This window comes from Sceloporus occidentalis, unplaced genomic scaffold, assembly GCF_023333645.1.
Source record: "Sceloporus occidentalis isolate IW3139 unplaced genomic scaffold, rSceOcc1.0.p SCAF_120, whole genome shotgun sequence".
In the NCBI taxonomy this organism is placed as follows: domain Eukaryota; kingdom Metazoa; phylum Chordata; class Lepidosauria; order Squamata; family Phrynosomatidae; genus Sceloporus; species Sceloporus occidentalis.
The window spans coordinates 190543-215825 of NW_028317100.1; the positions used below are offsets into that span (position 1 = coordinate 190543).

At 40.1% G+C, this 25283-nt stretch overlaps 1 protein-coding gene across 4 annotated transcripts in view; it reads right to left on the minus strand.

The window, feature by feature from the left end:
* Positions 1–729: 729 nt before the first annotated feature.
* JAKMIP1 (janus kinase and microtubule interacting protein 1) overlaps positions 730–25283 on the minus strand; it is a 35207-nt gene continuing 10653 nt past the window's right edge. For 2 of the 4 annotated variants that reach the window (XM_089498389.1, XM_089498388.1), the window contains exons 8-20: positions 23637–23765; positions 21607–21735; positions 20863–20946; positions 16407–16469; positions 15038–15136; positions 12794–12895; positions 10932–10985; positions 9532–9597; positions 7750–7818; positions 7310–7387; positions 6653–6856; positions 1658–1723; positions 730–780 (exon numbers count right to left, since the gene is read on the minus strand). In XM_089498389.1, coding sequence (XP_089354515.1) covers positions 730–780; positions 1658–1723; positions 6653–6856; positions 7310–7387; positions 7750–7818; positions 9532–9597; positions 10932–10985; positions 12794–12895; positions 15038–15136; positions 16407–16469; positions 20863–20946; positions 21607–21735; positions 23637–23765 — 1194 coding nt within the window. Of the gene's footprint in view, positions 781–1657; positions 1724–6652; positions 6857–7309; positions 7388–7749; positions 7819–9531; positions 9598–10931; positions 10986–12793; positions 12896–14965; positions 15137–16406; positions 16470–20862; positions 20947–21606; positions 21736–23636; positions 23766–25283 lie in introns of those variants that run through there. The other 2 variants (XM_089498390.1, XM_089498392.1) reach the window with 2 other exon arrangements.

A 25283-nucleotide genomic window follows, 5' to 3' on the forward strand; every position in this document is an offset into this window, starting at 1 on the left:
TCTTGAGCAGGGAGACCTTGCGGGCGCTGCAGGATTTCAGTCCTTCACAGCGTAGTGTGTTACCGATTGTTTTTTTGTCAACTATGGTCCCAGCTGCCTTGAGATCATTGACAAGATCATCCCGTGTAGCTCTGGGCTGATTCCTCACCGTTCTCATGATCATTGAAACTCCACGAGGTGAGATCTTGCATGGAGCTCCAGACCGAGGGAGATTGACAGTTATTTTGTGTTTCTTCTATTTGCGAATAATCGCACGAGCTGTTGTCACCTTCTCACCAAGCTGCTTGGCGATGGTCTTGTAGCCCATTCCAGCCTTGTGTGGTCTACAATCTTGTCCCTGACATCCTTGGACAGCTCTTAGGTCTTGACCATGGTGGAGAGTTTGAAATCTGATTCATTGGACAGGTGTCTTTTATACAGGTAACAAACCGAGATTAGGAGCATTCCTTTTAAGAGAGAGCTCCTAATCTCAGCTCGTTACCTGTATAAAAGACACCTAGGAGCCAGATATCTTGCTGATTGATAGGGGATCAAATACTTATTTCACTGAGTAAAATGCAAATCAATGTATAATTTGTTTTTTATTTGGTAATGTGACAGATCTTTAAGCGTCCGTGGAGGACGCTCAAGTCGACCAAATAAGTGTGAGTCTTGTTTACAATGAGATACATTATACAATGAAAAGCCAGATTATAAATACCCACCATGAGTGTTCGCTGGAATTGATCATCAAGGCCACAGAATGAATGCTAGTGAGAAAAACAAAAAAAGGAACAAAAACTATAAAATAAGACCAAAACAAAACAGAAAGAAGAGAAAAAGAAATGCTGTGAGAGATGTACAATTCACGGGATCCCTGCAGTCTGCAAAAAACACAAGGCTGGCCCTATATTTGTTATATATCTTATGTAGTATATTAAAGAAACTATAAACTATTAAACTATATTTACAACAATTCCCAGCAAAATATATTTTTACTATGTACATTAGTTTGGCATTTTCATTATATTTTTAAATACTCTGTTCTTGAACTGGGATCAGTGACAATAATTAATATACACACAGGCAAAAGCTTTAAAAGTAAGAAGGCTTTTCTTTGCCTTTTTATTGGAAAAAAATGATTTGTTCCTCTTTAATAGCAACACATAGGAGACATATAGGAAATGTATAGGAGATATATTGTAGGTTGGTACAGGTACTAGGAAGAAACCTGGAGACAGCAGCCAATCAGAAATAGGATCTCCACCTTACTCATCTTTCATTGGTTACCAACAGGGTGTTTTTGTCGTGTAATTTTGTACATTATACCAAAAGCTACGATGCACTAGGAGCCGAAGACGTAATAATCAATACACTCAACATACAATCTTTCCAAATTTCACATTTTTTTAATGAATTTATAATATTATAGAAATATCATATTTGGTGTATTATGTGCATCATGACATGACTGTATTTTTTAAATATTTAACGTGTTATTTTTTTAATTCTTTGTATTCTGGTCTGTCATTTATTTTTATCCATCCTCTACAAAGATTATTTCTAAGTGACCCCAAACTTTTGAACCATAGTGTGTGTGTGAGTGTGTGTGAGCGTGTGTGTGTGAGCGTGTGACAGCAAGTAATAGATATGGAATTAACCAGAGAGATGCATTTACCTTTTCTTCTATCTCCTTGAGTTGTCTTTTTTGAAGTTCTATTTTGTCTTCAAGTTCACGGATTCTCTGTGAAAAGGAAAGTAGATGGTGTAGAGTAACAAACCGCTTGTGTTCATAAACAGGGCGCGTGGCTGGATGATCATGGGCCTGGATCTATGTACCCGGCTCCCAGGACAACTCAAATCACAAGCTTTGTATGTTTGTGGAAAAAGGCGATGCAGTGCAGTGCGTGTCCAACAGATGGTCCTCCAGCCATATAGAACCCGGTCTGTATGATGTCAAGTAACATATAGTCTATGGCTATAACGGCCAAGCATCCTTGGAGTTGTAGCTTCACAATAACTAAAGAGTTACACGGCAGCTGTTCCTGCGCTACCCTCGTCTCATCGAAACAAGTATAGGAGCTGTCATTGAATATACATTGAGGATTTTCATTTTGTCTCCATTTCAGAGATTTTTTAATAAAACATGGTTGCCAAAGTTTCTCCCTCCTCAAAAAAAATACAAAAAACAGTAAAATCAAATCAAATCCCTAAGGAAAAATAAAGAACTATAGGACCTCTCTGATATATTTAAGGAGAGTATCTTTACTCATGCCGTACACCTCTCGGATGAGGACAGTGCATAAAATGCTGAAAATAATAATAAAATAAATAGAAACCAATACATTGAAACACTATCCCCTAATAAAACAGGAGGAAAAATGTTAGAACCAGAGGTCATAATCGAGAAATAGATTGGAATGTAAGGCCGTTTTACTTTATTGAGAGCGTGGTAGATAAGTGGAACAACCTCTCAGCAGAAGTGGCAGAGGCTAATATAGTGAGGGGATTTAAACATGCATGGGAAAGGCATAAAGCTACCAAATTTAATATTTATTTTTTTTTGAAAAATTTGCCCAACTTTTTAAATATCAGTGCTATCGAATAAACATAAAAATAGTTTTAAATGAAAACCCTTGTTGCCTCTAAATCATGGAAATCTCAAGTGAATTAAGACACAGCAAAAAAAAAGCTTGCGTCCGTAAGGAGTTAAATGGCGCAACACGGTCTTTACTTACATTTACTTGATTTTTCATAAATCAGAAGATATTTTATCTTAGATTGGATTTCTTGACAGTTTTTCTCGCTGGTAACGATGTATTAGGTCACGATGAAAATGTTACTTAAACCATAATCCAATAACAACGTTAGAGGCAGCAGACGAGCCAAGATTACACTTCAGTCGCACCCAGACTTTATCTTTGATTAATCTCATAATTGAGGATGAGATTAAAAACACGTAATTTATCTTTATGGTAGTGACCTCATGTCCTGATTTCAGGGGACGGTTTCCAGCATTAGGACATTTGTCCACGATCAACTAAATGGTATTTAAAAACTAACATGCTATTTTCATTTTTACCATACTCAAGGTCATTAGAAAAATCTTAAAATAATACAAGTACAGATTTTTAGGAAGATCACATATTTAAGTAACGCAGGAAAAAATGCCCCCTCGGGGTAATTAAGAGTGGGGCATTCTACTGGTAGAGACTTTTTCAACTGGGTCCCTTGGCTCTTGCTACGTCAATTACAGAGCTGCGTATTGTCATCAATATTTTGATTATTTGGAAATTAAAAAGAAAATGTAAATTAAAGAGCAAATTACCATTTTAACCATTTAACGACCAGTGAAAATAGATGAGATCTATAAAATGCAGTTTAGAAGCCCAATAAATACAAACTGCAGAAAGTGTCAGAAGATAAAATATCCGAGTGCCAGGTGAGGATATTCTGTCAAGCTAAGCGAGGGCCGGAAGGTGAGGTTCTAAGGGGGATTCGGCCGTCTAAACCCATGGATTAGTTAATGTGATCATTTGCAATAGGATTACGGTCATCATAAAGCCTTCAAATACAATTTTAAGAAGAGTGTAAAAGGAAGACGGTAAAGGGTTGACTAAAGGTGATCAGCATCTCCATGTCGCCATACACTGGGGCTCGTGTCTGAAGTCTCAACGTAATGGACTCTCGAGACACTGATGCAAGAATCGCGGTAAGAAAAAATGTAAAAAGCTTCAAGGTCCATTCTGTAATCTAAACAGGACTGGGCTTTTTATCCACTGGAGTAAACCGTGTCGACTAGTTTCTTGCATAATATATTTCACATTCTGTAAGCTTTTCTGGCTACAGACCAGGAAAACAACTATAAATTCGTTTTTTGTGTGCGAGTGTCTCTTTTTAGATGTTGACGGGGCGAAGAGATATCTGTTTTCCCAAATCCAAGCAGCTAGAATGATAGTAACTTGGCGTATGATATGTTTCAGAGGCTTTGTAAACCTTTCAGTAGGAAAGAGAGGGTTGCTAATAATAATTATTGTTAATTATTGTTATGATGAGAAGAGGAGTGATCTGTTGGTTTCTTTCATTCCTGTGTCCGAGTATACGGTCTATGGCGCAGATTATTAGATTAATATATATAACATAAAAGCCCAGCAGTGCTCTTTCCTGCCAGCAGGTGGCAGCCTTATAATATTTCTATTTATTCATCTGTAATCAATAATTGATGTAATTACCCACATGGGGTATGATTGACAGAAACAAACCATTCTCGTAAGAATACAATGTAGACTAATTCTGTAATTGTATTTAGCAATTAAAGCAATATGTTTTAGTCTAAATTCAGCACATTTTGAGAAATAAATACATAATATTAAGGTTCTTAATTGCATTTTTCTGCATAGTGGACCTCGAGCAATCAGGTCATCGATTTAGATTTGTTACGGTGTAGGGCTGCAACTAACGATTATTTTAATAATCGATTAGTTGGCCGATTATTTTTTCGATTAATCGGATAAAAAAATTCATTTTTTTTTAAATTTAAAATAATGTAATAAAAACGTACAATTTACACTTTCATCTCTTTATTGTAATGGCCTCTCTCTATTCACCTTCTTATTTTACTGACATAATAAAAGCTACAAGAACCCAAACACAGTGTTTCTCAAACTCGGTTTTAATACAAAGTTATTAGTAAATATTAATTCATATGTTAACTATTTTTCATATTTAATAAAAACTATGAGAAAAAAGCCTTGTTTATATTTTCTTTTATTTACCAAACTGCCCCCAGTTATGCACATCTGACCCCCCAGCTTGCCCCTCTGCCCCATATATGCCTTATACCTCTTATATGCCAGAGATTCCACTGTGCCCCCTGATATGCCACTGTGCCCCCGATATGCCTTATACTCCTTATATGCCAGTGATATCCAACTGAGCCCCCTGATATACCTTTTACCCCCAGATATGTCTTATGCCCCCCTTATATGCCTAATATCGATATGCTTTATACCCACTATATGCCTTATAACTTCCAATATGCCACTCGCCCCCATTTATGCCTTATACCTCCCTATATGCCACTGTGCACCCTGATATGCCACTCCGCCCCCCCATAAATGCCCTGCACCACCCTGAAATTCATTATACTCCCTGATTCACCACTCTGCCTCCCCCAGATATGCCACTCTGAAATTCATTATACCCCCCATACACCACTCTACCTCCCCCTATACACCACTCCCCCAGATATGCCATTCTGCCTCCCTGAAATTCATTACACTCCCATACACCACTCTGCTACCCTGAAATTCATTATACCCCCCCATACACCACTATAACTCACCTATACACCACTCTGCCTCCTCCCCCCATCCCATACACCACTCTGCCTCCTCCCCCTCCCATACACCACTCTGCCTCCTCCCCCATCCCATACACCACTCTGCCTCCTCCCCCATCCCATACACCACTCTGCCTCCTCCCCTCCCATACACCACTCTGACTCCTCCCCCTCCCATACTCCACTCTGCCTCCTCCCCCCTCCCATACGCCACTCTGCCTCCTCCCCCCTCCCATACACCACTCTGCCTCCTCCCCCTCCCATACACCACTCTGCCTCCTCCCTCTCCCATACACCACTTTGCCTCCTCCCCCCTCCCATACTCCACTCTGCCTCCTCCCACTCTGCCTCCTGTCAGCAACGGAGGTTCACAAGACACCAGGGAGCCGGGTAGAGAGGCAGAGTGGCGTATGGGAGGGGGAGGAGCCAGAGTGGTGTATGGGAGGGTGGCTCCCATACACCCCTCTGACTCCTCCCCCCTCCCATACAGCGCTCTGCTTCTCTCTCCCGACTCCCTGGTGTTTTGTGAACCTCCGTTGCTGACAGGCACTTACACTGCAGCTTCATAGAAGCCTCAGCGTAAGTGAAGGGCAGTAACGGAGGCTGTCTGTGCGATGCAGACCCCCACCGGCTGACAGAGAGGATGATCCTCTGGAGGAGACCACGATTCTCTGTGCACATCGTGAAGACCCCCACCGACTGACAGACAGCCTCCGTTACTGCCCTTCACTTACGCTGAGGCTTCTATGAAGCTGCAGTGAAAGTGCCTGTCAGCAACGGAGGTTCACAAAACACCAGGGAGTCGGGAGAGAGGTAGAGAGGTGTATGGGAGGGGGGAGGAGTCAGAGGGGTCTATGGGAGGGGGGAGAGAGATGGAAGTGAGAGACCGGCCGACAGTGTTTCGCAGCGTTTCGGGGGATCTGGATTCTATGGTTATAATACGATCTCTGTTTGAGGTCGGATTATATAAGGAGAGGAGTTTTTCAGAGCGTTTGCTCTGAAAAAAACTTTTTATAATCGATAAAAATCGATTCGACTAATCGATAATGAAAATCGTTGTCAACGATTTTAATTATCGATTATTATCGATTAGTTGTTTCAGCCCTATTACAGTGGCCAAGTATACCAGATATCAATACAGCTGCAAATATAAATATGTGACGAGCCAATAAAGGCTGGCATAAACAGTATGTATGGTTCAGATACTGAATTAATGTAACGAATGCCTCGTAGAATTCATCTCCAAACAAGAAGATGCTGTCTGTGAAAGAATAATTAAGCTGGCTTGCCGCCCATTGCTTTGGTTAGTATGTCGGAAGGCGGTATGTGTACCTGTTGTGCCTGGTGTAAGAGCTCCATGCGCTCGTGTAAGATCTGGCTGTCAAACTCGCGGCTTTGTCGGAGGATCTGCCTTCGAAGCTTTTCCACCGCCGCCCGTAGATCTTCTCTCTGGGTCTCGTTCAAGCATTCTCTCACTCTTCTTCCGGGATCGTGCTGCAAAGCATTATAGAGCGTGGCTTCTAACTCCTGGATTTTCTAGCACAAGTCACACCATTCAGCCGCAAGTTCAGAAAAAAAAGGAATACAAAAGGAACAAATAAGGATTTAGCACAATTAGACATTGTCTGGTTACTAGCATTAAGAACCATGATTTAGTATGGAGAGAGATCATCATTCTTAATGCTTCATTCAGTTACAAAAAGTGTTCAAGTCTTTAAGGAATGCATTTGACTTATTATCAAAGAACTTCTTAATAGGGATAGGAGTAACATAATGAGGAGGAATAATCATGCAAACTACGTTTCAATACTTCATGGCTTCACTCATATATGTAAGTAACGCAGGTATAGGATGTGAGGATATCACAGGTCCAAGTCCAAACCCTTCAGAGGAGTGAAAAGCAATACCCGGGCAAAAGGGCATCACGTGAACAGAATAAAGAGCTAATGGCGCGTTTGGGATTGACATGCAAAATGTTTAAGGGCCTACCATGTGTGCTTCATCAAGTGCTTGCTTCCGGTAGTCAAGTTCTTCTTCTAAGTAGCCTTTCTGCTTGCTGAACAGCTCCTGACAGAGAAAGGAGGGTAGTAAGAAGTAACCTTGGCAGAATTGTATGAAGTCTTTGACAAGGAGAACAGTATATGCTCAAACAGGATGGTAATGCCATAGTTATGAGTACGAGTAATATGTGACATGTCACGGAGATCTGAGGGCTGTATTGAGCCAAGAAAATAAAATCCTAAGAGGTCAAGGAAATTTGTAACCAGGGTCAGTTTAATACCAGATTAAGGTCTTGATGTGTAGACCCCAGGGGCATTCTTTGAAGACAAACTTTAAGATAAAAGCTGTATCAAGCGTGTACCGTCTGGGCATTCAGTGACTATTAGTAAGAAATAGGTCTCAAAAACAACACTTACTGTGGCTCTTACCTTCTCATTTTCAAGGTCAATCATTTTCTGCGTCAGGGCGGCTTCTGTTACTTCAATTTGTTTTAACCACTGCAACCAAAAGCAGAAGTGACCCGGCTAAAGGTTAAATCTGGCACTCGGGACTGCTGTCTGAACACAGGCATCATTGCCTATATGGGGCAGTATACGGAGAGACAAAAGTCCCAAAAGAACCAATAACTACAAAAAAACGTGTCAGGTACAAAAGAAAAAAGCGGTGAAACCGTGTAGTTACTAGTTACCATAGCGACCGTGTAATACACCTGTGTGACTAATACAGCTCATTTGTATAAATTCCCCATGTGACTGCGCAGAGTCCCTAAAAAACAGTAAAATAGGAACAAGGACGGTAGCAAAGCTTACAATGTATGGATACAGCACTTTTACATGCTAAATATATAACTATATGTTGCGTGTCGTATTATTAAAGGGAAAGATATCATACACAAGCGAGGATATGTACTAGATACCATACACAAGCGAGGATATGTACTAGATACCATACACAAGCGAGGATATGTACTAGATACCATAAACAAGTGAGGATATGTACTAGATATCATACACAAGCGAGGATATGTACTAGATATCATACACAAGCAAGGATATGTACTAGATACCATAAACAAGCGAGGATATGTACTAGATATCATACACAAGCGAGGATATGTACTAGATATCATACACAAGCGAGGATATGTACTAGATACCATACACAAGTGAGGATATGTACTAGATACCATAAACAAGTGAGGATATGTACTAGATACCATAAACAAGTGAGGATATGTACTAGATATCATACACAAGCGAGGATATGTACTAGATATCATACACAAGCGAGGATATGTACTAGATACCATACACAAGTGAGGATATGTACTAGATACCATAAACAAGTGAGGATATGTACTAGATATCATACACAAGCGAGGATATGTACTAGATACCATAAACAAGTGAGGATATGTACTAGATATCATACACAAGCGAGGATATGTACTAGATATCATACACAAGCGAGGATATGTACTAGATATCATACACAAGCAAGGATATGTACTAGATATCATACACAAGCGAGGATATGTACTAGCCTACGCTTGGCAACGCTGAAAAAGAAATACTGAGTTCCCAAGAGACCTACAGAGTCCGATTACACCTCCTCGTCTCAGAGAAAAGGAAACCAAGCAACCGGCTGGATGAGACGTCACACCGGCTCCCTCCATACTAATTGCCAATTAACTGCTAAATCAGAATGATGGAAGTAGCACGAAATAACGAGAGAAGCGCTTTATGTGTAAAATCCAATCATATGGTCAGCCCCGTGCCTGTGGAGCTCGCACTTGGCGTAATTTGCACTGGCGTGGGCTGCAGTTAACACAACTTCGCATTTCCAGGGTAATAAAATGTACACGTGATATGAACATATGTAATAATTATAGATTTGAATGTGTGCACTCAAATTAGCAATATAGACCTTAAATAATTGGTAATTTATAGGATTTTTTTTGGGTATAAATATTATGGTTCCTTTTACGTATAAAATGTAAACAATTTGGACGTCTTCCTCATGCGCAAAGCTGACATGTATGTCACATATATATACAGATTCTTTAGACCGTGAAACAGATTCATGCAGTGTACGACATGTCTTTGTAGCAGACTGAAATGTTAATTACTCAGCAGGTAATGTACACAGAGTTTCAACTTTTATAATATTGAGAAGGGATTCAGAAGAATTTTGACGTGACGTGTTTGTACCTTTTCACAGAGAGAGAGGACTGTTCCTGCCTGGATTACCGCAACCTGCTCTTCATTCCTCAAATTCTGAAAGAAAGTCCAATATTGTTAAAACGTACATTAACATTTAGAGACATAATTCTTTAGGATGATCACAAAGAGTATTCTACAAAAAAACAGCTTTCAATTCTTCAATTAAATGTATTTTAGTGGAATAATTGAATGTTTACGCCAACTACTATGAACATTTGGCGTGTATGCCATGTTCTTTAGCATTACATGAGTTTCAGAATGGTGTTTACTGACTAAAGGAAGAGTAGTAGGTAGAGTCTGCAGGAGACTGGTAGTGGTTTCAACTCCCTTATTCACTATTCATTATACAGGGCCAGCCAAGCTCTTCCTATAGCAGAAGCTTACTTCTACTGCCCTTCTGAATGAATAGTGAAGGCAACTCTCCTGTTGACTCTCCCTTAAGTGAATGGACCCCAAAGAAAGCATATCCGTAACCAAGTATCGGGACAACATATTCATGCTAAACCCGCCTTGACTGTGACACTGGCAAATGTATTTGTTTATCCATCAATATCCAGATTCTTAAACAGCTGCAAGGCCCATGTAAAAATAAGATAACCTTATAACACACTATTTGCGTCTTGGTGGAGCTGTGAAAACCTGAAAGATGATCATTTCCAGGAATCATTATCTCTGGAACTCACAAAACCAAATTCAGGGGCAGCTTGGAGGAGAGTGTAGTAAGAAAGCCTAGCATGGTAAATATGTAACGCACACCTCACACAGGTTACTGATCCCCCCCCTAATTGACCTTGCAAGTTTCACCCAGAGTATCAAGGTGAAGCCTTCTTCCCACAGAGCTCCAGGTTAGTATCTCCAGAGAAGGGAGTGGATTTGTCACATGACCACAAGATTCTGCTTACTACTACTCGCTCTACATCCATGTCCTAGCCTTTAAAACTTTAAAGTCTGGCAACCAACACTTGGGAGTTGTCAAGGTGAGTAGATGGACTTGGAAGTAAGCAGCTAAGTAACCAGTTTCTCCAAGGAGTAGGTTAGTTAAAACTTGCTCTTGAAACCTATTAGTCTTATCAAATGTAACATATCTGGCCATGTAGTAGAAGTCCATGGATGCAGCTAGATGTTATAGTCCTATCTCTGATTGTTTTCAGTTGGTTCAGGCAGACTTGATAAGGCTGGCTTATGGAAATGGAGAGGAAATTGTTCATATAACGCTGACTCTGCCACAGTTTGCCACTGATCCAAGTTTCTGTAAGGTGAACATTGAAATAAAAATGTCTCCAAAGGATTTAAACTTTTGTTTCTTAACCCCTGTTCTACTTTTGATATAATTTAATCCGAGATTCAAATATGGCTTTGAACACAAGCTTAGTAAACACTGCAGTTACCCCATTATCTCCAAGAATGTCAAGTTTCTTCATTAGTTCTGAAATATCAACATCCTGGGACAAAAATAAAAAAAAGAACAAAAAACATGAGAATTAATCAACATTTTTAGACCAAAGCAAACGATGAACAAGCATATGATTGGGAATCCAGGATGAAAAACTATGTGGAAAGAGTGGAAGTCGATTTAATGGCCCCTGATGAAATCCATACATACCATGCAGCTATATTCTGTAGGCTTAAATTAGTAATACTTAGAAATAGGGAGCTAATAATTAATAACATGTATCTGTAATACGTATATCATAACATATATACTAGACATGCATAAAGATAATGCAAACATCTATAACTTTAATGTTCCTTAATGGACAGTGAAGCTTTATGACAAGTGCTGTAAATTAAATTAAAGTTGTAAATTAAATTCCTTCTCCAAACTAATTACGTGGCGGGGGTTAACCCGATTTTCCTGGTGCACTTTTTCAAAATATAGCAAAGATTAAGAGGAATTTTTTAGTCATCATGTAGAGGAGCACTAGAACTTTTTTGTAATGTACAGTATAGAATACGACCAAAAGTAAATCCTAGCGATCCATTTCTAGCTTGTGAGCTTCAAAATGTACTAAGGAATTGACAGCCAATTCAGAATGCCAATTAAGTCCTAAATGGTTTAGAATTATTTCATACTAAGAATATTAAAATATGTTTGTAACAATTGTTAAGGGAACTAAGCAATTCCTTTTAAGATATGTTAATATGCATGCCCGGGAAGTCTTCAGATCTGCGCTGGAGGCTCCGGTATCACAGCTTTTGCAGCCTTCAGCTCTGCTGGTGGTGATTTCCCCCAAATCCCTATGCTCTACCCACAGTCTTTCCAGGTATGTCTGCCTCGCTTCCACCTTGCGTTTATTTCTACCTAGTTACTTCCCAACATGACTAGTCCCACCTGCCCCAACCTTGCTCCAATATCGATAGGGTTGGAGAGGTTTCCTGGACACTCAGTGTAGATGTGGGATAGTCACATGTAAGTCAGTTAGATAAGTCAGATACGCTTGGCCATTGGTCCACATAATTATACACATCCACTTTGGCCTACTAAGCGGTATTGTGGGTCTGATTAAGAAGTCTTTCCCATCTAATAATACATCTAAAAATACATATTTCCACCATAGGGCTCACATTCCATTTAGATAACAAAGCTGGGGAAACATAAGGTCTCTGGTAAGACCCAAGCTGTCCTAATTAAATGTGAGGTTACAATTTCGGGCAACAACTCTGCACTTTTCATCAGTATTGGATCTTTATTGGATACCATGTAACATGGACCATGTTACAAAGCCCCTAGAATTAATGACCCAAGACTATGATCTTTATCATGATAGTGTGTATATTTTCTAGATGCAAGTTCTAAAGATATAACACTATATTATTATTTGAGACCTTCCTCATAATTTTACCTCTACCCAAAAAAAAAAAAAAAGACAAAATCAAAAACCAGAACAATGATCAGGAAACAGAAAGAGTATCCCTAGCCTAAATAGTTCTTTACATAATGACCTCTGTAAGGCCTGAAGATAACAAACAAAGCATGTTTTCAGAAGCTCCCCTTAGACCTTTTCTTCAGCATTCTTACGTTACGGTTGGAAAACCTGCACCTTTGGGTGGGCCAGCCATTGAGTAACGTTCTCACCTCAGTCCCTTAGACATACGAGTATGACCATGCGTCGGTGAGTGACGTTTGAGAAGCCAATGTTGCTTTCGTTAATCAGTTTGCATTAAGTACTCATGGTTGGCATTTGTGATGGGTGAACAGTAATGGAAACAAATGACATCCAGCAGAAGAAGGAAGTGAAGCAGCATCTACCTTAATGCCTTCCTGTCGGCAGAAAAGCTGCAGAGCACTTCCATTATTCTCTGTGAAGTTGGCTATATGGAGGTTAAAGGCTGGAGACCTTCGCTCTCTCTCCTGGGGAAAAATGTGTTATTTTTACATTTTAACCTAGTAGGAAAAGCTTGGCAATGTCATGGATTACACCCTTATAAAAAATATGGTCTCTCTAACAAAAGGATGTCCAACTGGGGACCCAAAACTAATTTAGTTGAAGCCCAACAAATGCTTGGGATTGGCAGCTGCCTAAACTAAAACTGGGTCATTTTCAGTTATTTTAAAGCCCCTTCATACACCTTAAAAAAAAAACACCAATTTGAAAATCTATGTATGCATACATTCGTTAAAATTAAATATTGGGAAATATTGAGAAAAGAGGTTAGTATGTTTAATAAAATGAGTTCTCTTGTGCCGATAGTCCTCTGTGCAGGTTGCGGATGTTAACAAGCGGTGCTGAAATAGAAGTTAATTAAAGTGTCAAGTCGCCAAGATCTCCGTATATCCTACTTCAGTATAAACACGCCTCTCACTGGTAAGATGGAGGGTCTCTTAGAAAAACACTTAGATACTTAGTAGCTAATTTCATAATTAAAATGTGAAATCAGATTTGCATGTTTAGGGATGTTCACGAGAGTAAGTGTAAAAGAACCATGCATTCTGTACATTATTATTAAACAGAAGGGCACATTGATAAGAAAACACATTCACAAACCTAGAATAACGTGGTCCCATCACATACAGAGGACCATCCTTCCCAAGTCCATAACATCAACATTAAAAGTAAGGGGAGTATCCGCCTGGATATAATCATTTCAACTAAGAACTGTAAGTTGGCTGCATTAGACGAGTATTAAGGTCTTCTTTGGGGAAAGGAGCAGCAGAATTAATAAAAGTACCCTTCAAAACATGACAACCGAGTTCCCATGACTATGAATTTTTAAATGCAGAAATATAGTTTAATGGACGCACACAGGACCACCAACACAGTGGGATTATCTTTGGTGACAGTTTCACGCAATAAGTGTATTAACGCGACTTCATAAAACATTTTTATATGCAATATATCTATGGCGGATCAACTGAATGTTGGGAAATGAACATCCCCGACAGCCATAAACATTGAGAAGAATGGTTTTAGAATGTCTTATGTCTGCATGACTAGTATATCGTAAAACTCACTTATTACACCTTTTTATTATAACATAGAGGGAGGGCTGCCAACATTTAACCTTGGGGGATGAATTTAAGGCAGCCCAGCAATAAAGCAGGCAAACACACATCTGGAAGACAGCATATCCAATGCATACCATCCAGTTTCATTCAAAACAGGTAAGAAATCATTAACAAAACTGGAATATAATATAATATATAATTATATATATAATAAAAAAAACATAGCTGCTTGGCAAGCAATTTAGTCATGAAAAATGACACAGGACTCGCAAAATTGGGGTACTTTGAGTGGCGGGTTAAGCAATATATGGCCATACAGTGTGATGTAATCCCCAATATTTATGCATTAGATAGGGGTTTTAAATGGTATTCTCTGAATTCATCCTAAAGTTTGTTACTCTGGTGGCTATATGTGGAACTGCAAGTTCCCTGCTGTGACCCTGAAACTAAATTAAATAAAGCAGCCCTTGCCAGCACTCTCCCATCTGTTGGCTCTATATAAAATATACACACAAAATAAGTGAAAGGGGAACATGCAGCTTAACAATGCAATGGTGTAAGACGAAAAATAGTGAATGAAAACGAAAACAAAAACAAATTAAAGCAAATAAGGCTCAGTGCAAACAATATTTTATTATGACAAAAATATAAATCTTTAAAACTTATTTTAACAAAAATATTTTAAAAAAAACAATGTTAAACATGCAGGGAAAATGAACAAAACAATAAAAAAAAAAAAGACAACATTAAGATGAGTCACAGGACACATTTAATTTGTTAGACATGCAGGAAATGAAACGGAACAGAAACAGTGAAAGGTAAGGGGCGCTTAATGCTTTTAATAATATAAATGAGTGAATTGCAAATTCTGACTATGGTGCCACATTCTTGTGGAGGTTCATATCTATTTAAGGCATTTTTTCCTCCATGTCCCTCCTCGATAATTCCCCAATGTGTTATAGAATGCATGTTATATTAAATATATTTAATTCTGGACTCAAAAGCAATTTCAGCTCCAGCAGCCAGTTTACTGATGTTATCTCTTACTTCCAGTTCTAGGACTCGGAATTCTAGAAGCTCATTCTGGTCTCTAGCATCTTGGATTTCGTTCCTCAGCTGGTTCTCTTCCGTTTCATACCTGTATATCTAGCGATAGAGAGAGAATGTATGAAACAGCGAGAAAAGTGGCTTTATTTTTACACACACATATATATATATATATATATATATATATATATATATATATATATATATATATGTTAGGGGAAAAGTACACAGAATTTGGGGGGGATGAAAAGTTATACATACACACACACACATATATATATATATATATATATATATATATATATATATATATATATATATATATATATATATATATACACACACACACACACACACACACATATATACATACATACATACAAATGATTCATCTGTAATCATTTGAAATTATTTTGGGCGGCGTTCTGGATAGCTTGCATTCTCTTATATTAGGATTTGTAAGAATTGTCAATTATATATTTTCACCCAATTTTCATTTCGACTCCCTGCTATAAACAATGGCGTTGACTTGGGTTTATTCACCAAAGCAAAAGCTTGCAGGTGGATCAGTTTCAATACACCGACTTGCATACGAAGGACCAACTCCAGCGAGTATCTCAAGCATGCAGAGTCGGATGGGGGACAACTAAGCAGCCCTGGTACAAACGTCATACATGCAGCTACGTTACATTCATGCCCTCGCAGCTGGCGGCTGAAGAACCGAGTGGACGACGTGCACAGAAATGCGGAGAGGTTTCTTGAAACACCTCTCACTGGTTTAACCAAGATTATTGGTCAAACTCTTCTTGAGGTGGAACGTGTCAGCGTTAGCTCTTCATAATGAAGTCAGTAGGTTGAAAAACTGTATATCCTACAAACTCCCTCTTTTCTGAATAAACCGTATTATTTGTCGATTCACAAAACGTCACATGAACTGTCATATCCAAGTAGAGATAAACCCAAGAAGCTAGTTATATTTGGAGATATTCTTAATCAACGCTTTTTTGATTTAAACCTAAAAAGGTTACTGTAAAATCTGGGGTATGGTTTGCACCTTTCATTTAGAATTAAAGAGATATGTGTTAGTTTGTACTTGTGTTTAACACACCCCGTCTCTAAAACTACCTAAAAATGGGAAATAAAAGTAACTTTTATACGCACCACATAAAAATTTTAACCAAAGTGGCACATGGTTTGCATATTGGAAGATTAAAGCACAAAATGAAACATACTTCACAATACTAACAAAATAAAGTGTGTTTTCGATGGCAGGCGCACTGTAACCGCGTTTAAATGTAACCAAATAAATAAGATCATACCCCATGCAGACGGTACCAGATGTCGCCACTCAGAAGAATGAAAGTGTTACCTTTTCTAACAAATCCTGATTCTTCCGCATAAGTTGTTGTTTTTCTTCTACCCATTTGGAATCCTACGAGAATAACGGTGGGGAGAATTATGAAGAAGTACAATATTGCACAAACTTTTGCACACAGGGAATATATATTACCGTATTGGCTCGGATATAGGCCGCCCCCGTATATAGGCCGCACCCTAAAAGTTTGGTGCTTTTTTAAAGAAAAAGTTTTTTTCTTTAAAAAAGCACCAAAAAAACATGCTGCCACTCTGTCCCCCTCCCGAGATATGCTGCCACTGTCCTCCCCCCCCCCCCCGAGATATGCTACCACTGTCCCCCCCCCCGAGATATGCTGCCACTGTCCTCCTCCCCGAGATATGCTACCACTGTCCTCCACTGTCCTCCTCTGCCCCCCCCCCCACTTACCGGAGCAGACTCCCGGGTGTCTTGCGGGGCCGGCGGGGGACATCTACGCAATACGCGTATAATACTTCCGGAAGTTGTATACGCGTATTGCGTAGATGTCCCCCGCCGGCCCCGCAAGACACTCATGAGTCTGCTCCGGTAAGTCGGGGAGGGGGGGGGGAGGCAGAGGTAAAACGCATCGTGCGGTCCGCTTAGACAACCTCCCATGCCGGCACCCCCCCTCCCCGTGTAAAGTGCTGGCAGGGGAGGCTGTCTGAGCGTATCGGGGAGTAGGATGCAGGTCCCCTGCACCGCTGCGGGGGATCTGTATCCTAACCACGCTGCCTGCCCGGCGCCCGGGACATGCAGTCCGGGCGCTAGACCCCGAATATAGGCTTAAAGTGGGGGAAAAAGTGCGGCCTATATTCGAGCCAATACGGTATATATATATATATATGCATCATGTCCATATCAACAAGGGTATATTTACGGTGCTCGCCTTGCTCTGTACACATTCTGTGGAGTTATCTCACGGGCACCTTAATTCCCAGCCCTGTATTCATCGCAACCTCTTCTACCAGATATCATCAGAGACACGTTAGAGCTCTACGCCTCACTTACACAGCAAGCAGTGCTGCGCACACCGGTGACCGTGAGCTTAAAACCAAACCTCGTACTTTTATACAAAAAGAAACCGTGGGAAAAGCTCTGAATGCAAAGTGACACTAATCCATTAAACGGCAACATGCAAGTCACTCTAAAAGCTGGACAATCTGCGAGTATCCGTACAGACGTACCGATAACAAAGAGATGCGGTCACGTCTCCTGCGAGCAAAGGAGTTAGCGGGTGGAGAACAGTAGAAATGTCTAAAAAGGATTCTAATGAATCTTTACGTACATGCGCAGCACGTGTTGTAATGCAAGCATATGAGGTCTGTGGGTTACTTTCAGGAGGGTTATTTACCATGTTTTAAGGGTTTTATGGGTTGTTCCTTATACAGATGACCCTCTCTTGCAAAGCCCCTCTTTCACTCATACCTATTCATCGCAACAATTTTAAAGTTTCTCTTTCCAGGGGAGCAAGTTACTGGTTATACGTTTATCAACACAACATAATCCTTATTTCAATACGCGCTCTGTTTGGATAATAGCCTTTAAGGGGGTCTTCATAAAGCATATTCACTCAACTTGGACCGCAAGCAGCGCCCACATGTGTTCCATCACTCCCTGCATCTTAAAGGGAAACTGACCACAGTTCTCTGTCAGCAGTTTACCCTGAAATCTACATAATGGGGAAAATCACATTTCTGCAAAAATTCAAACCATTTGAAATAAAGTACTAATATTAAATAGACCTTTAAAACGGTCAACGTCGAGTACGAAAGATGCGATGCGAAAACTCACCATTTTATTTTCAAGACAACAAAAAAATATGCAACACAAAACTTGATTTATGATCTACACAATACTTTGAAAAAGATATTGTTTCCCATAAACACATAAAAGGACCACTGGTTATTTAATACGACACTAACAAGAAGTCTGGTCCATAAGTCTTGTTTTAAGAAAGAAGACTGAACCCGTCGGTTATATTATATGGACGATGCACGAAGGATTTCTAAACTAGGATGATTAAAAACCGTGTTCTTTGGAGGGGTAGGGGGATAGATTGTGATCATACGCATGATGTATGGAACGTGATATCAGCCATGACTCTTGGCTTGGTACACACCGGCTGCTCCCAAATGATCAAAGCGATTCTTTATTTAACCCCTTAATGACAATTGCCGGTCCTGGCACGGCACGGAAAAGCATGTGCTTTACGACAATTGACGTGCCAGGACCGGCACGTCTTTAAACGGGTGCAGAAAGCGATCTACTATCGCTTTCTGCACCCAAAAAGCGTTGCTGAATGCCTCGACCTCGAGGCATTCAGCAACGCCGCGATCGGCACGAAGGGGCCATCTCTGGCCCCTCCACGGGGCGTCAACATCCGCCATACTTTGTATGGCGGCGGACGCCCGTTTTAAAAGCGTTTAGGAGGCGATCGACGATCGCCTCCTAAACTTAAATGGTGTCGCTGGAATGCCTCGATCAGGAGGCATCCAGCGACACCAAACACTAACCTTTTGATGGGCTGTGACCGCTCCGGAGAGCGGTCACAGCCGCAGCTGCCGGCAATCTTCGCCATCAAGGAAGATGGCCGCCGTCCTGTAACAGGAACCACAAATTTTAAAAGTTCGCTAGATAGTCCAGACCATCTAGAGAACTTTGGCTCCACTTGCAGGTTGAATACAGGTACTGCATTCACCATGCAAGTCAATGGAGCCCAGCTTTCTAATCACAGTGTGATTAGTAAAAATAAATTAAAAAATAAAATAAAATTAATAATAATTAGAAAAAAATAGTAAAAAAACAGTAAAATGTAAAAATCATTTCCCACTGATGTCACTATCAGGGGAACCTCCAAGTTGAAAAAAAATGTTACATTTTTTTTTAAAAAAAATAAAATAAAAATATATATATATATATAAAAAATATATTTTTGTGAGCAAGTCATAAAATTAGCATATTAGCTTAAAACAATTCTCGCATGGAAAGAGTTAAAATACTGGCATATTAAATGCCCGTGGGGTGTCTACTTTAAAAAAATGTATGATTTGATGGGGTAAATTGAATTGGCCGGGTTCAACAACGTCCCAATTAACACGGGGGGGAGGATGGCCACACACCTAATTTCCAATTAGAAAAATGCACACGTACCAAATGTGGCCTTTTAGTTCCCCCAAAAAATGACACACCCATGCATGTGGGGTATCACTGCACTCAGGAGATGTTGCTGAACACATTATGGGGTGTCGTGTGACAGCGGCATATACCAGGAGCTGTAAATTCATACATAAAGTAGGTGTGTGTGGGAAAAATACACACACAAAAATATTACTGCAAACTTTGAAAAAATGCTGGTGGTAAAATATGTGCATGCAAAGAGTTAAAATACCAGCATTTAAAATACCCTGTGGTGTCTAGTTTTGAAAAATATATGGTTTTGTTGGGCACACTGAAATGGCCCGGCTCAAAGATGTACCAAATAGGGCATGGGCAGTGGATCCCAAATGCCAAAGTTCAACATTGAAAAAAGCGCATGCCCCAAATGTGGCCCTTTTGCCCCAAAACAGCCAGGCAAAATCATTCATGTGAGGTATCGCTGTACTCAGGAGATGTTGCTGAACACATATTGGGGTGTTTTGTGATAGTGACATACACGAGAACATTTTAATTCATACCTGAAGTAAAATGTGTATGACAAAACAAATGCAAAAAATGACTACCATAAAGTTTGACAAAGACTGGTGGTAGATATGGTGCATGGAAAGAGTTAAAATACTAGCATTTGGAATACCCTGGGCTGTCTAGTTTTCAAAAATATATGACTTGATGGGGTAAATTGCATTGGCCGGGTTCAAAGATACCCGAAATGGCACATGGGGGGAAGAATTACCAGATTTGGAAAAAATGGCTTTGAAATAGCAAAACGCTACCTGTACTTATTGCCCCATAATGGGTAGAAAAAAGCAAAAAAACATAAAAACATTGGGTATTTCTAAACTCAGGACAAATAGTAGAATCTATTTAGCAGGTTTTTTCATTACCTTTTATAGATGAGTAACAGATTTTTCAACTAAAAGTTAGAAACAGTCATTTTTTTCTAAATTTTTCACCATATTTTATAATTTTTTTAATAGTAAATAATATGATACAATCAAAACAATGTCATCTAAAGAAAGCCCTTCTTGTCCTGAAAAAAACAATATCTAATGTGTGTGGGTTCAGTAAACGGGAAAGAAGAAAATTACAGCTAAACACAAGCAGCGCAGAAATGTTAAAAAGGCCATTGTCACGAAGGGTACAAAAAGTAAAATCAGCCTTTGTCTCGAAGGGGTTAAACAAACTATGGGGTATATTTGAAACACAAAACAAAATACCAGGTTACAAGCACAGAAACCAAACTGCAGAGAAGCAGAGAATTGCGACCACGCGGAGGCTCGGCGCCGGCCTTTACCTGTCCTTTCTCGCTCAAAGAGTTTTCCAAGTCTTCAATCTTTTCCTGGCACCGCAGTAAGTCCGCTTGCAATTGCTCGCGGGTCTGCAAAGACACAAAAAACCATCAGCAACAGCCCAGAAAAGCACACTTACTTATAATTTTCATGGTGCGTAAAAAAAAAATAATCATCAGTAATAGTACATAAAGTTAAACAAATGCAAAAAATATAATGCTATACAGACATAAGGTACATAAGCTACTTTTAATACAATGAATGACCTTTCTTCAAAAGACATCATCGATAGACTACTAATATCATCAAACCCAGGAGTGGAAACCAGAAACGTGGCTATGAGTGTCGACATAAAATTACCCAACAAACACTACCGTTCAAACGTTTGGGGTCACTAAGTTGTTTTCATGGAAATTTCTTGCCGTGACATTATTGCAAAAGGGATTTCTAACGATCGATTAGCCTTTTAAGATTAAACTTGGATTAGGGAACGCAACGTGCCTTTGGAACACAGGAGTACGTCTATGAAGATATTCCATTAAAAATAATCCATTTCCAGCCACAATAGTCATTTATAACATGAACACAGTCTCCGTCTGCTTCTCATCCTTTTCATGTTATTTTAAAAACTAGAACATTTCTTAGGGACCCCAAACTTTTGAACGGTAGTGTATGAATAATAACACTAGTATAACATGCCGCCGATGTATAAAGAACATTTACCAAAAACATAAATTAAAATGAATTACTCTTGCTTCTCTTTCGGCATCCAGCGTTCCCCCCACTTGCTCCTGGAGCAGCGCGTACGCTCTCTGCAACGCTTGGTACTCTCGCGTCAGCTGGCGAAACCTTAAATCGGCTTCCTCTTTAGGCGTGCTCTTCAAAAAAATAAAAAGCAAGTAAATGTGACAGTAAATACCACGGCACACATCTGTACGCCAACGAAACCATGATCATTTCAATAAACGAGGGGGATCTTTTGTGCTGAAACTCAGAATAATAAGTAAAGCCTGAGCTATAGCATAATATATCCTTAGGTTTATGTTCCTTTAGATTGCTCTTTGCAAAACTAGGTTCGTATTTGCTGTTTCTTGATCATGTAGCGAGATAATCGCAGCCAAGCTGTTAAAGCAACGGATATATATATATATATATATATATATATATATATATATACATATACACACACACACATACATACATACATACATATATACACATATACATACACACACACACAATGCTACAGGCCTACAGACTTTGGCTGCCAGTGTGAAGTCCCAAACGCAGTCCTTGTGCACAGGTGCCGTGGTCCACCTGCATTCCTCCAATACATTTTTTTCAGCTCCTTGACAGACCCCCCTGTACCAATTGCCCCCACTGAGTGCTGATGATCTGCCCTTCTCATCAGCTGCACGAGCCCGTACGTAGTCAGCCGCTTTGATATTTTATCCGACTAGAATGCCTGCTGCCTTCCCCAGGACCATCCAACTATACTGACTACTACTGTCTTCAGCTTCTCGGACGTTCCTGGGTTTCATACTACTTACAGGGTAAACCATCTATCGAATCACTGGGAGTTCGGTCTAAAGCAGGGGTGGGCAATTAATTTTCCCATGGGGCCACATGAGAAATTGGAATGGTTTTAGAGGGCCAGACCTCTACAAACTACAAACTCCGAAGCCTTGTCCATTTTGTTAACTTATGTGCTGTTTAATAAAGTTATTCAAGCCTACGTCATTGGTAGAGGTGCTTGAATAAGTAAGGCCTGAATAACTATTAGCACAGCACAGAAGTGAACAAAATGAACAAGGCTTCGGAGTGCATACCGTATTTTTCGCTCTATAAGACGCACCTGCTGATAAGACGCACCTAGATTTTAGAGGAGAAAAAAAAGGAAAAAATATTTTGAGCTAAAAAATGGGCTAAAATATTTATTACAATAACTGAATAAGCTATGAACACAGTAAGACACACGCAGTAAGACACACACAGACACAGTAAGACACACACAGACACAGTGAGACACACACAGACACAGTGAGACACACACAGACACAGTAAGACACACACAGACACAGTAAGACACACACAGACACAGTGAGACACACAGACACAGTAAGATACACACAGACACAGTAAGACACACACAGACACAGTGAGACACACACAGACACAGTGAGACACACACAGACACAGTGAGACACACACAGACACAGTGAGACACACAGACACAGTAAGACACACACAGACACAGTAAGACACACACAGACACAGTAAGACACACACAGACACAGTGAGACACACACACACAAACACAGTAAGACACACACACACAGTAAGACCTCCCTCCCTAACCCCCCTTCTCAGTATCTCCCCTCTAACTCCCTAACCCCCCTTCTCAGGATCTCCCCCCCCGCCCCGGTCACTTACCTTAAACTCCTGTGTTGGAAGCGTGAGGCGTTTGTCTCGGGTGTCGGCGCTTCACTGCTGATCGCCGGCGTCTGACGTCATATGCCGGCGCCCAGCGTAAAGCGCCGGCACCCGAGACAAACGCTTCCAACACAGGAGTTTAAGGTAAGTGACCGGGGCGGGGGGGGACACCGGACTCATTGGTGAGTCACCAGGACACTCTTTGCGGGCCGGTCCGAGCTATTCAGCGGGCCGGATGTGGCCCGCGGGCCGTGCTTTGCCCAGGTCTGGTCTAAAGCAAAAAAGTATAATCAGAGCTTCGGTTTACAGCACAAAGACTAAAAGTCTGGCACATTGTCGCACTTACGTCTTCTATGTCTTCTTCAGGGGTCGCTGGGGTCCTGTCGGTTTTATCGCTGGCAAATGAGGCAACCGAAGAGCTCTCAGAATCAACAGATTCTTCATCAAATCCAAAAAACGTCTCCACAACATGCCTCTAAAGAAAAGAGAAACAAATTGAGATGTACACAAAGAGATGCAGATTTTCATATTTACATGCCGATTAACCCATTCTATAAAGGTTTCACCTTCTACGGATCAGTACCCCCAAAGCGGTACTTCTTATATTGACATTCATTGCAGCCTTTCCCTCTTTCTACATGGGAAGGTGAAAGTGGAGGTAGAAAATATACTGAGCATCACACGTCCCCATATACTCCCGTTTCCACGTAAAGCCATGTCACAAATTCTAAATATCCCAAATCAATAGATTTACAACCACCATATGGAAATCAGATGTCGTTTTGGACTCAAGATGGAGTCAACGCGGTGGGTTTGTTGCCTTCTTCTGGGTCATCAGAATGGTTGACCTTGATGGACTTGCGTCCCTTTTTGTAATATACTAGTACGTTAGAAGATCTAGTATCTAGTGAATAAAACCCAATGAGCCGTTTCTTATTGTTGTAAAACATGGAAAAAATTCATGCTGGAATTATCCGGGAATACACCTTCTGCCCCGGAGACTCCGCGGCTATCTTGGCATCTGCAAGAGTTCTGGATCTCTTTTGTCACACATTCTCATTCCTGTTGAATGATCAACCCATGACTTAAGTCTCCATAGCCCTGGTTACTTCTACCTTTTTTAATAGACTCACAGAGTATACCTGTCTAAACAGATAACACCTGACCATATGCCTCTACTGGCCATTTGCCCCTACTGGCCATATGCCCCTACTGACCAAGAGGTAGGCTTTTGTAGTTCTCCATTGACTATGTAACCCACTATTATTGCCAATCAGGTATGGTCAGCCATTATTACCAAGTCACTAACTCCATCATCTGTAACCATCATCCTCAGTACAAGGTTTATTGTGAGGTTGTCTGTATGATAAAGATCTTAAACAAGCATATACATTATTATTCCAATAGATAAAATGTTTCTGTTATATCTCACATTAAATCAGATAGCTTTGTATGTTATACATTGTATTAATATTTATCAGGATAGAGATGTATAAAAAGTGGTTTTGGTACATTGGTTACTATGGTGATAAGACCAGGTTTTCAGCTGTTGCACCAAAATCCCTTTTTTATGTATAACCCCCACTATTCTAGAGTATAGACTGATCAGAATCCACATATATTCCACTTGGCACCATCTCACAGACAGTCTGCAATGAGAGGTCTAAATGACAAAAAAAAATAAAAGAAACAAATTATACATATACATCTTTCCCCATAAATAACATTTCTGTTGGCCTGAAACTTCAAGACAACACTTTTAAAATTGCCTCCTTACCCCTAGGTAGGTGAAGTTCAATCCCAACAAAAATATACAGATTTTGACCTGGACAGATTTTATTATTTTACATTTATTGATACAATGTCTACAGCGTGGTAGTGAAACATGCTTATTTGTATGCATGTCAAGATCCTGTGTTATTGACTTTGCTCACAGTAATAGTTTCATCCCAAGAGATAAGCTCCGCATTAGAAGGTCATTTCTATAGATAAT